A 10,392-nucleotide genomic window follows, 5' to 3' on the forward strand; every position below is an offset into this window, starting at 1 on the left:
AGTATTATGCTACGACTAGTTTTACTGTTCCTGTTCAAGCCTTCCAAACTATACTACTTCCTCCGTTCTAAATTGTAGGTCGTTTTAACAAATATAGATACATAGATTTTATCATGTATCTAGACATAATGTTTATTTATATGCATAGCAAAAATTATGCATCTAGATTTTTCAAAACGACTTACAATTTGAAACGGATGGAGTAGTAAAAATATTACTTAATAATGAGTCTTAGTATCTCACAAGCACAAATGTATATCATCATATTTACATGTCACGCATAGGATATATATTACCAAAATATATAGGAAAGTAACTTGTAACTTGTGACTTCCTCCCTAATAAGCAGCTCGTTAAGCTCGCGAGCTAGCTGGAGATAGGTCGTTATACTAACAAGCATAAAAATCATGCTCAGTTCGTTTGTAATTGCATTGAGCCAAACCGAACCGAACCAAGCCACACGTGCGAACCGAATGAGCTAACGAGCTACGGACATTTTGTCTAGCTCTAGCCTCTAGCTGTACACGTAGTTGAAGCGAGCAGGTTAATTCTTATGGTGTGACTGAGGTATGACTCTTTTTTTTTTATATCGTGACTGAGGTATGACTTGACTCGAGAGAACCCGTCGAGGTTGGTGCTTGGCGTGGAAACCGAGGAAGAGATGCTTCTTAGGATGCTCGGCCCGTTGTGGACGGCGAAGGAGTGCGAAGTTTCGAGAGACACGTATTCTTTTTTTTTTTGAGAGAAAACGAGAGACACGTATTCGAATGGTGGGCATCTAAATGGGCCGACACCCAAATAGTAACAGAAGGGGTCGGCAGGCCAGGCCTCAAGGTAATACGGCCCACTCGATCAGAAAAGGCTTAAAAAAAAAGAGTCCTCCTCGGCCGCAGCAGCAGTCTCTCCGTCCCCGACGATGCCGGGAGCCAACAACGACGGAGGGCGGATGGATCCCCTGTTCCCTTTCCCTCCACGGGCGCGGCCATCCCATCCCATCTTCCTCCCGCTTCCTCCTATTCCTCTGCGATCCGGCCGCCCCCAGGCGCAGTCCTCACCGCCCCCGCCTCTCGCCTCGCTGCCGCCGCCGAGGTAATCCCCGGAAACGGCTGTCCCTCTCCATTCTGATTCCCTCGCGTGCGAGGACGTGCTTTCTGCGCCGTGGTACGTCGTTCAGATCGATACGGTGTTACCGGTATTTCTGTTAGGTTTGTAGTATTTGGGTCGGGCGGATCTTGGCTCGTTGGTGGGGATTTAGATCCCGGCCCGGTTTTGTCGTGCGTTACAATGGTGGAGCTGAACAGAGACAGGTGGCATTTCTGACAACCAAAAACGCATTTTTTTAAGATGCGTGCCAATTTGAGTTACCACCCACATCAGCGCGCTTCTTCTTCGGCCCTGTTGGTCAGCGATTTTGCTCGATTTGAAATGTTTAGATCAGTCGAGTTTGTGGGATTTGTCTTTTTTTCAGTGTTGCTCTTAGGATGTTAGTATGCAGCTCTTATGGGATTGTAGGGATTTGTTACTGCTGCGTTCAACTTATATTCCAAAAATGTTGGCACTGCAGAAATTTTTTTCCTTTTGGCATGACAACAAGCTACTGGTATGCTTGCTATATGTTGCTTTCTGGAATTAGTAATCTCTATGGCACAAGGCACAAGTGTTTTCCCTCATGGAAGTCAAATTTCACTGCTAAGTCAAATGTCGCTGATGGAAGCTTTGTTGCAGATTTGGCCTTGATAATGCAGAAGAACTGGTCTTAATCATAAAACCATAGCAATGGGGATATCCAAGGTGACTGGCACCGCTGCAACAGCTTTTCTTGTCATATCTGTTAGTTTGTGGGAGCTGGGCATGAGAATCGTTACGCTTCCTTTCCTATTCACCGGCATTGTTGCTTGCATCGTCACTTTTGCATCCCATGATGCTGTCAACCTACCTTGGATCTTGGGCAAGAACTCAGTGGGAAGGTTCCCTTTTTGGTCAATTATACTGTTTGGTCCTTTCTTGATGCTTGCTCGGACATATGCAATGGTTAAGAGATTCATGAGAAAGGAGTCTGTGCATGACAAGATCGTGGAAGGCCTATATCTGGGAGGATGGCCATTTCTGCTGAAGCATCTGCCCCCTGGAAACCCTTCTGTCATAGATTGCACTTGTGAGCTGCCAAGAAGTTCCTTCGTCCCAAAAGATGAGTATCTTTGCTTTGCAACTTGGGATACAAGAGCTCCAACACCATCCCAAATTGAACTTGCTGCACGCTGGGCTTGTGAAAAGAGATCCAAGGGGAAACCTGTTTATGTACATTGTGCATTTGGTTAGTAGTAATTTATCTCTTGCTATAATTCAACGTATGCAGAAAATTAATTTCATGATTCTGTCTTGGTGTTACTTTAATGTACAAAGTTGTACTTCCTTGCATTTAAGCACTATATTAACTGTTACCCTTTTCCCTTTGTGATGGACACATTAGGTCATGGAAGAAGCGCTTGTGTTGTGTGTGCAGTTCTAGTAGCACTGGGTGTCGCTGAAACTTGGAAAGATGCTGAGAATATCGTACGTGAAAGAAGAAAGATAAAAATGAATGCTCTTCACCGGAAAACCTTGGAAGAGTGGTCCAAACATCGAGCTGCTCAGAAAAAAGGAAATTAGTTGTATGTGATACCATTTTCCTCTGGTTTAAAGCCTGTTTAAAACATCATAAAGTGGCATATTAGGCCCGTTGTACGATTGTAACATTCTTCTTTTCAGATAATACAATGTACGTGGCAACCATTTGCACATGATTCAACTATTCAGCTTTTAACTCTATGAATGCTCCCTAGTTGTATTTGTGATAAAGCTCTTCTGAGTGGAGTGGTCTCTTTAAAACATAGTATGAATTTACAGCATGTCTGGTAGGCAAATTTTCTAGCCCTGTCAAACCCTGTCAATCAACTGCGATTTGACATTATCCTTAATGATTTTTCTTATGCAACTAAATATGTGCTTACAGACAAAGATCACAGCATAATAACCTAATTTAATTCAGCTCGTGTATTACTAGATATACAGTCATGCATGTTACTAGTTAGCTCAACCACCCAATTCAACATGTTCTGATGCTGGTTGTGTAGTAATGCTCTAACCAGTAATCATCGACAGAATTGCTGAATAATTTTTTTCATTAACTAGGAAGAGCTTGTTTGAGAATTTAGACTGGACAGAACCCAAAGAATGCACAATACCGGATAACAGATTCTAGCTGTTCTTTTTTGCCTGCCCTTCTCACTCCACAATTTCACCTCCTGGAAATTGTTTTTACAAGTTCCACACATTTCTATGAAACACTGTTTCTGTTTCCCCAAAAAATATTCCAGAAATACTTCTTTTTCTCGGAAGCTTCCTTCATTCCCAGCTCTCTTTTGTGGCCCTCGGATATTGCTTGCATCCAAAACTTCTCTTCCAAGTCGTTTTTCTCTTGCTCCTAAGTTGAAGGTTAGTTCCACAACATTTGTGATTCAGAAGGCTGAAAATTGACTTTGGGATGGTTGTGCCGCAATGCTTATCTCTCCACAATTGCCTTCATCTGTCACTAGCATCCTGCAGGCAGTACAGGCACCATCAATAACAAATATATCAGGGCAGCATCTTAAAAAAAATGCTATAGCTATTGAGCTAATTATTTTAATCTTAGAGTTATATAAAATTCAGTTAGTTGGCCAAACATCTAAAGAAAGTAACCGAAATATACTATAGCATGGTACTCCTTTAAAGGTAGTATGGACTTTATTTGTTTGTTATGGTTGCTTGCTGACTTTTGATTGCTGGTAGTGGGGAGGTCCATTCCCTGCTGATTTAGTAGGTCACATTAATTTAGCATGCCTGTACAGAAGCCCTGGCTCACTATTATGTTAATGTGTGCTTAATTTGTCCCTCTTTCTTAAATCAACTGAAGATGGGGGACTGGCAATTGGCATAGGAACCGCATGGTGCTTACTCTCGAGGCCGAGAAGCCCAGAGGGAGCTTAAGGCACGAAGGCGGTTGTGGTACTCTCCAATGGCCAAGAAACATCGAGCAGCCTGTCGAACTGTGAGAATTCTGTGCATCTGATGAAGAGTCTGTTGCCTCAAGTTATCAGCCTGGAAATTACGAGTCTAGTTAAATCACATGTTGCAGGAACAATATACAGATGCATTCCGAAAGAATATCATCACATGATTAGTTGACAAGTCGTTTTTCTCTACCATCCGGACTTGAGATTTTCATGTTTATACATGGTCAGGCATAATATATTTGGATGCGAGTTAGCTGCAAAGTCCAAAATATTGAAACCGGACATTGTCCAAAAGGGACAGTTGATTATTTTTGTCATACCAAGTATTGATAGTTGAGTGGACAATGTATAACACTGACCTAATGATCAAGATTAAAGTATAGATGGAAAGTATAAAAATATTCCTAACCTGTATCACGAAACCTTCAAGGTTGGACAGCTTGCCAAGGGCAAGGGCCATTTGACCCATGAAGCTCATGTTGGCGTCGTCGATCAGAGATCCACCGGCCATGGTATCAGCTAGTGACTGATGCAGCTGCTCCAGGCCCTGGGAGAGAGCTTCCTCTGCCTGCTGTGATGACTGCTGAAGGTTGCAGATACCTACCAGTTGCTGTTCTGTCAGGGGATCTAGCTGGGGCAGCAGTGTCTGCAGCAACAAGAGAATTTTTAACAAAATTAAGAAAATCATATGAGCTCATATTTACTTAAGTTCATTTTAAAACTACTGAATCGATTGATGTACTATTTTCTTTCACTGCAATGTCTACATGTCAAGTGAGTTTTGTCCTTGGTCTGAGCCAGGTGCGTTTTGTAATCAAATCTAAGCATGCGTGAGTTCGACATCAGGTGCTTTATTCAGTTGTGAGACACAAGTTCATACCTTGAGCAGATCGGAGGGCCTGAATCCACCCATCCAGAGGAAGCATCGCTCGGCAGGGGTCGTCCACACCCCGGTGATGAGGTGGAACACATCGGACTTGGCTGCCATGGCCTTAAGCTGGAACAGCTCGTCGTGGTGGGTCAGGGCGTCGTCCACGATGGCTCTAAGGTCACTATCCGGCAAGTGAGCCTGCAGAGCTCCGTGCAGCTCGGCCATGCGCCGGCCATGGTCGTCCAGCCACCGGGCATACTCCACGTCGAACATTGCGGCGCCTGGATATGGACCGGCACTCACCAATCAGACAAGTGGATCATAAACTATGGCCGATGGTACATGCAGATACAATACAAAACTGTATATAAAAACACTGACGAGAACGTTGAGAAATGAGGATAGGATTAGGCACCTGAGCTGGTATTTGCACCTGGAGTTCCACCAAGAAAGAGGCCCTAGAGAAACACACAAGTTTAGATTTCATTGATTCAGATGCTCAGTTAGTAGCTAGTCAGAAGGCAAAAGCACAAGTGTACCTGGGAACGGGGTCGCTGCATGTCCTGTTCCATCTGAGCAAGCTTCAGCTTGCTACTTTCAAGCTGCTGAATATAAGCCTATGGCACATTAACAAAATTAACTGTCAAGAGCTTGGGAAAGTTGCAGCTGAAAACTTCAGTTCCCAAATAGCTGATGCTCAAAACATCACCTTTTTTCGCAGCCGGCTTTTGCGTGCAGCTTCGCGATTCTGAGCCAGCCTTCTGATTGTCTGTTGACACCAAGAGAGAAGATAAAACTCATTATCTAGGATTTTCCACTATTTCACACACATGGTAAACTGAAGCACTCTTAAGCATATGCACCCTGACCTTTGGATCAAGAGTCTTGCCAGACTTTGTAGTGTAACTTGTAGCCATGTTCTGCATACCAAGTAGACACGAACAAGTCACAACATGTAAATTGGAAAACCTTAGAGCACAATTAGTCAAAAGGATAAATGAAATAAGAATATTGTTGTTCATCTATGTGTGTCCAGCTGTCCATGGCGTGAACAATAAATGGTAGGATCTCGACATTCCAGTTACATCCAGCAGAAATAAAAAAAACAGCAGTGTACATTTGGTGGAAGCCACCCACTCTTACAACAGACAAAACTTGGTTTTCCTTTTTGTTTATGTTGTTGTCACGCCCTAATTTGCAAAGTCTCTTTTGGTTAAGTGTGAATCATCCAGTTAATATACAATGTTTCAGCCAATATATCTTGGCAGTTGATCAATTGACCAGAAAGTACCTAAAGCACCACTGACCTGATGTCGCCATTATTTAAGCATCAATTGGTGCATTTCTATTAGGGCACAATCTTGGAAGCTACAGACCATAATATTGTAAGAATGCTAACTTGTCTCCTATTGCAGCACCAATGGCAGTACATGATCTATCATGCACTAACCTAACATATCCTATACTGGATCTATCCACACCTACATCAAAAAGATTGTTGATCTAGAATGACTAGTTCTTCTTAGAAGAATAACTAGAATGACTGGTTGTAGAGAATGTAGTCCATCCTACACAAAAAGGTAAATCAGATTGAAAATTCCAAGATAGGCGATCATATTCTCCATCTAACACTAGCAGTACACAAAAAACACTAGTCAAGTTCAAGAAGCAACTAGAAACTTTTCTTATTTTTATAGGGGGCCTAGGGGCCAAAAAATTCACCTAACATGTTGGGATTGGCGATCTTGGGAGCAGCAAGATCATAAATGCCCTGGAATAATGTTTTCTTCTACCAATAGGAGCTAGCTGAGCATCTTGGAAGTTGTGGTCTTTGTGTTGGTGGGCTAGGCAGCGACATGAGGCCAGGATAGGGAACAATACATTACATTTACATGATAAGGATGAGAAAGGAGAGATAGATGCAGAAGCAAAGAACACACCAAAGAGGCACAAATCTGTCAAAAAAAAAACTGAGAGATGCTGCCATGGAAATCAGAGAGAAGCGCCTACCTTGTGCTGAATCTCCTGCTGCTGTGAACCTTGATCGAACTGGCTTACCATGTTTTCTGTTGCTCCGTGCTGGTCGGAGGAGTGGTTGCTGTTGTTCTTGCTGCTGCTCTCCGAGTCCTCTGTGCTGTCTGCCGTCAAATTTGAGCCCTTCTAACGTGCAAAAGCAAATGGGAGGCAGTTGCAAACTTGTGTTCTTGCTTCTGCTTGTACCAGCTAGACGCACAAATAACTCTAGCAAGTTCATACCTTGGGCGTGTGAAGAGACCTCATAGGCCAAGCTGGGAAGATGTCCAGTGTAGGAGGTGGCCTAGCTGTAGCCGTTGCAGCTGTTGCAGTGGAAAAGGCTGCAAGAAGATATCATAGGGGAGGAAGGAGATCAAGACATGTATCTGAAGTACTCTAGCCGAGATGAAACTGAAACTGATAGAAAGCATTGGGATCACAAGGGAAGCTGGGGAAGTGGGGGGCCACTGTGGCAGTGAAAGTGAGTGGAGGTTATTCTCTTTGAACTTGTGTGCCTGTAGAGTGTAGACTGTAGTCTGTAGAGAGCCAGAGAGTTGGTAGTGTGGTACCGGTGTACTACCATGGCCATGACCCATGGGGTTCAACTTGCTGCACGAGAGAGAGAGAGAGAGAGGAATCACAAGGTTGTCAGAGTCACACACACCATAGCACAGCTGCACAACTGCCCTTCTGCTGCTCCTGCATGGTTGCTTTTGACTACAATGCCCTAACCCATTGCAAAAGTGGCTCATAAGTTTGTGCGCTTTTAGCCTTGGCCAGCGAGAGAGAGAAAAGTTTGTGTGTTTTTTGGTCTTGGTCATAGCCAGAGAGAGAGAGAGGGTTGAGAGGGGGAGAGAGAGAGAGAGAGAGCGCCAGGGAGCTGCTTACGCGTGGCATCTCCATGATGAGCTGTGGAGGTGGTTGCAGCTTGAGTTCTTCTTAGAGAGGCAACCTGATGCATGAAAGCCTCTTCCAGCTCTCCAAAATAGGTAGCTCCTTCTTGGTCACTACCAGGCATGTGAAACGGCAAGTAGTAAGCATTAGAGGCAGGAAGCTTGACGAAATATGACAGAATAACCAGAGGAATTTGGGAAGCCGTGCAAATTTGCAAAAACTTCGGAAAAAACTTGCAAGGTCGCTCATTCATTTCTTTTTTCTTCATTTGCATGAATCATAGTTACCAAAACAGTGGACATAGAGATGGGGGGGGGGAGATTCTTACAAGAAATTTGGAGTAGAGTTGGCGATGGCACCATGGAAGCCATAGCCAAGAGCATAAGGATCCTGCCTTGAATGACTAGAACTACTAGTCTCTCCCATGCTGTGAGGAGCTCTTATGTGATATATCCGTGCCTGCAGCCTCAAATCCTTCTGTTTCTTGTAGATTAGCTAGCAACCTAGTTCTAAACACAAAAACATCAAATTGGCTGGTGATGATGCTACACACGGCTAGCAGAAAAACATGCATGCAGATGAGAACATACCAGGATTGAGAGATCTACAACAAGCAAGATCCCAGGAGACACCAAAATAACTTGGAAGCCTTGGAGAGGAGTTGGAGAGAACAGGGCCGGCACTCTTGACCGTTTCTGCTCTGAGTTGCTCTTGCTCAGATGCAGATATGACAGTGTAGTAGTTTCAACTTCTATATGTGTGCCGATCCCACAGTTCAGAGGAAGATTTTGTCCTTATACCCTTCTTTTGTACTGTTATTTTGTTCTTCCCTATCCAGAGAGAGAGAGAGAGAGAGAGAGAGAGAGAGAGATGCAGGCCTATGACCTTGTCTTCACTTGAAAACTAGTCATGAAGCCACAGGAATCCCAGGCTGCACTCTTATCTCATTGGAACTGACTTCGGTTGGCCCCAGCAAGTCCCTCTAATTTATCTTTCTTTATTCCTTGCCCTTCTTTTGTTCCAAAGTTTGAAACGCATGTAAGTGATATGGGTAGAACCTTTTTTTTTCAAAGTTTAGGTGCCGCAGAAAAAGTTACAGTTTCACATTGATGACAACAATTCTACTGCTACATACTCAAAGTAACTGTTGCTATGTATTTAGCTTCAAAATAATTTCTTGGAGCAACTTTTTTCTTTTTGAAAAATTAGAGCAACTGGTTTTCTACTCAACAATTCCACACCGTCTGTCACGTTTAGACTTTGACCATGTCTGTTAATCTATGATATATTAAAGGTATAAACCTATCGGATAGAGAGTAAACATTGTAGTCATAAATGTACACCTTGAACAATTTTTTGTCTTTTTTGAAAAATAAAAGCAGGATCTCTTCCATTCCAAAAGCTGGAGAGGGAGAAAAACCAACGAATAAGAACAGAAAGGTATGTGGCCAGGCCACAAAAGCCAAAATTATTATGTTACATAAGGTATGAACACCACTAACCATATTTTCACATTTTTTTTATTTCCATCCTATGTTTATATATAAATATATTCTGGCCCGATGGTAAATGCTCAGGTCTTACCTAGATCTCAAAAAACATTTTGGATAAAAATATAAATGCATTATGTTTTTTATTTAAACTAGATCAGCAATTCAAAGATAAAAAAATAACTGAACTGACTGAAAGCATAATCTGAACATAAACCTGTAAAAAACAAATCTACCTTTGAGGAATCTTATACCAATTAGCTAAGCTAGCAACTAAAATTCAATGTATTCTCCAACATTCGTGTCGTTGCGCAATTATGCAATAATAAAAAAGTAATGACTAAATCAAACTGGACGGGCAACACCAATATAGCCATTTTTTTTATTCCTGGTTTAATTTAATTTGCTCGCCACTGTCCCCTGTTAACGAGTCAACATCCATGGCTTGTCAAACAAAACCTAATCCAATGATATCCATATCCAAAACACGAGCTAACATATTGAATTCATGAGTCCAGTGTTAAGTCTAATCAATCGATGGGCTTGTTTTGCTAGCTAGCTAATATGTCACTTGTCATTGATGTGCTGGACTACGATTAAATAATTTGTATATTTTTAACTTCTTGCACAAAAATTAGACAGCAACTGAAAGCAACGTATCATTCCTAGTGTGATTATGCAAAAGTGTAAACCAGAAACTTCACTGTGGGTTCCTAAAGTCACACAGTCTGACAGTCACACCATACCTGAACTCTAGTGGTCACATGACTCAACTGATGTAATTTACAGCTGTGGAAAATATACAAGGCATAGCATATCCAATCCAATTAAAGAGAACTAACTGCACTATCGTGTGTGATTCCACATCAGATGTTCACAAAGGAGGAGATAAATTTGGCATGTAAGTGTGATCCTACCTTGATTCCTTGTGGGTTATCACCAATTCACCAACAAATCGTAACCTTTTTCAATTGGGGTAGAGGGTTAGCTGGAATCAGAACAGGTGGCCCTTTCTCTCCTTTTTTTTTGAAGAAAATGTCCCTTTCATTTTACAGTTGAAAAATTAAGTACTTTACTAATCTATGCTGTT

At 42.4% G+C, this 10,392-nt stretch overlaps 2 protein-coding genes across 9 annotated transcripts; one reads left to right on the forward strand and one right to left on the reverse strand.

The window, feature by feature from the left end:
- The first annotated feature begins 869 nt into the window (after positions 1 to 869).
- LOC120685497 lies at positions 870 to 2,808 on the forward strand. Of its 5 annotated transcripts, none has more exons than XM_039967461.1 (3): positions 870 to 976; positions 1,726 to 2,314; positions 2,471 to 2,808. In XM_039967461.1, the coding sequence occupies exons 2-3, from the start codon at positions 1,777 to 1,779 to the stop codon at positions 2,647 to 2,649; spliced, it is 717 nt and encodes a 238-aa protein (XP_039823395.1). In that variant the 5' UTR covers positions 870 to 976; positions 1,726 to 1,776; the 3' UTR covers positions 2,650 to 2,808. The 5 variants fall into 5 exon arrangements, with proteins under 5 accessions (XP_039823395.1, XP_039823392.1, XP_039823391.1 ...); XM_039967458.1 differs by having other exon boundaries at positions 875 to 1,089; positions 1,565 to 2,314; XM_039967457.1 differs by having other exon boundaries at positions 876 to 1,089.
- A 332-nt stretch (positions 2,809 to 3,140) lies between these two features.
- On the reverse strand, positions 3,141 to 8,721 carry LOC120685496 (transcription factor TGAL4-like). Of its 4 annotated transcripts, none has more exons than XM_039967453.1 (13): positions 8,403 to 8,721; positions 8,141 to 8,315; positions 7,807 to 7,925; positions 7,162 to 7,259; positions 6,916 to 7,065; positions 5,775 to 5,825; positions 5,615 to 5,674; positions 5,445 to 5,522; positions 5,321 to 5,363; positions 4,915 to 5,186; positions 4,444 to 4,680; positions 3,977 to 4,119; positions 3,141 to 3,579 (listed from the first exon to the last, which is right to left on the reverse strand). In XM_039967453.1, the coding sequence occupies exons 2-13, from the start codon at positions 8,236 to 8,238 to the stop codon at positions 3,498 to 3,500; spliced, it is 1,431 nt and encodes a 476-aa protein (XP_039823387.1). In that variant the 5' UTR covers positions 8,239 to 8,315; positions 8,403 to 8,721; the 3' UTR covers positions 3,141 to 3,497. The 4 variants fall into 4 exon arrangements, with proteins under 4 accessions (XP_039823387.1, XP_039823386.1, XP_039823390.1 ...); XM_039967452.1 differs by having other exon boundaries at positions 8,141 to 8,321; XM_039967456.1 differs by having other exon boundaries at positions 7,162 to 7,527; positions 8,141 to 8,321.
- Positions 8,722 to 10,392: the final 1,671 nt, after the last annotated feature.

The sequence above is a fragment of the Panicum virgatum genome, chromosome 8N (assembly GCF_016808335.1).
Source record: "Panicum virgatum strain AP13 chromosome 8N, P.virgatum_v5, whole genome shotgun sequence".
NCBI lineage: Eukaryota > Viridiplantae > Streptophyta > Magnoliopsida > Poales > Poaceae > Panicum > Panicum virgatum.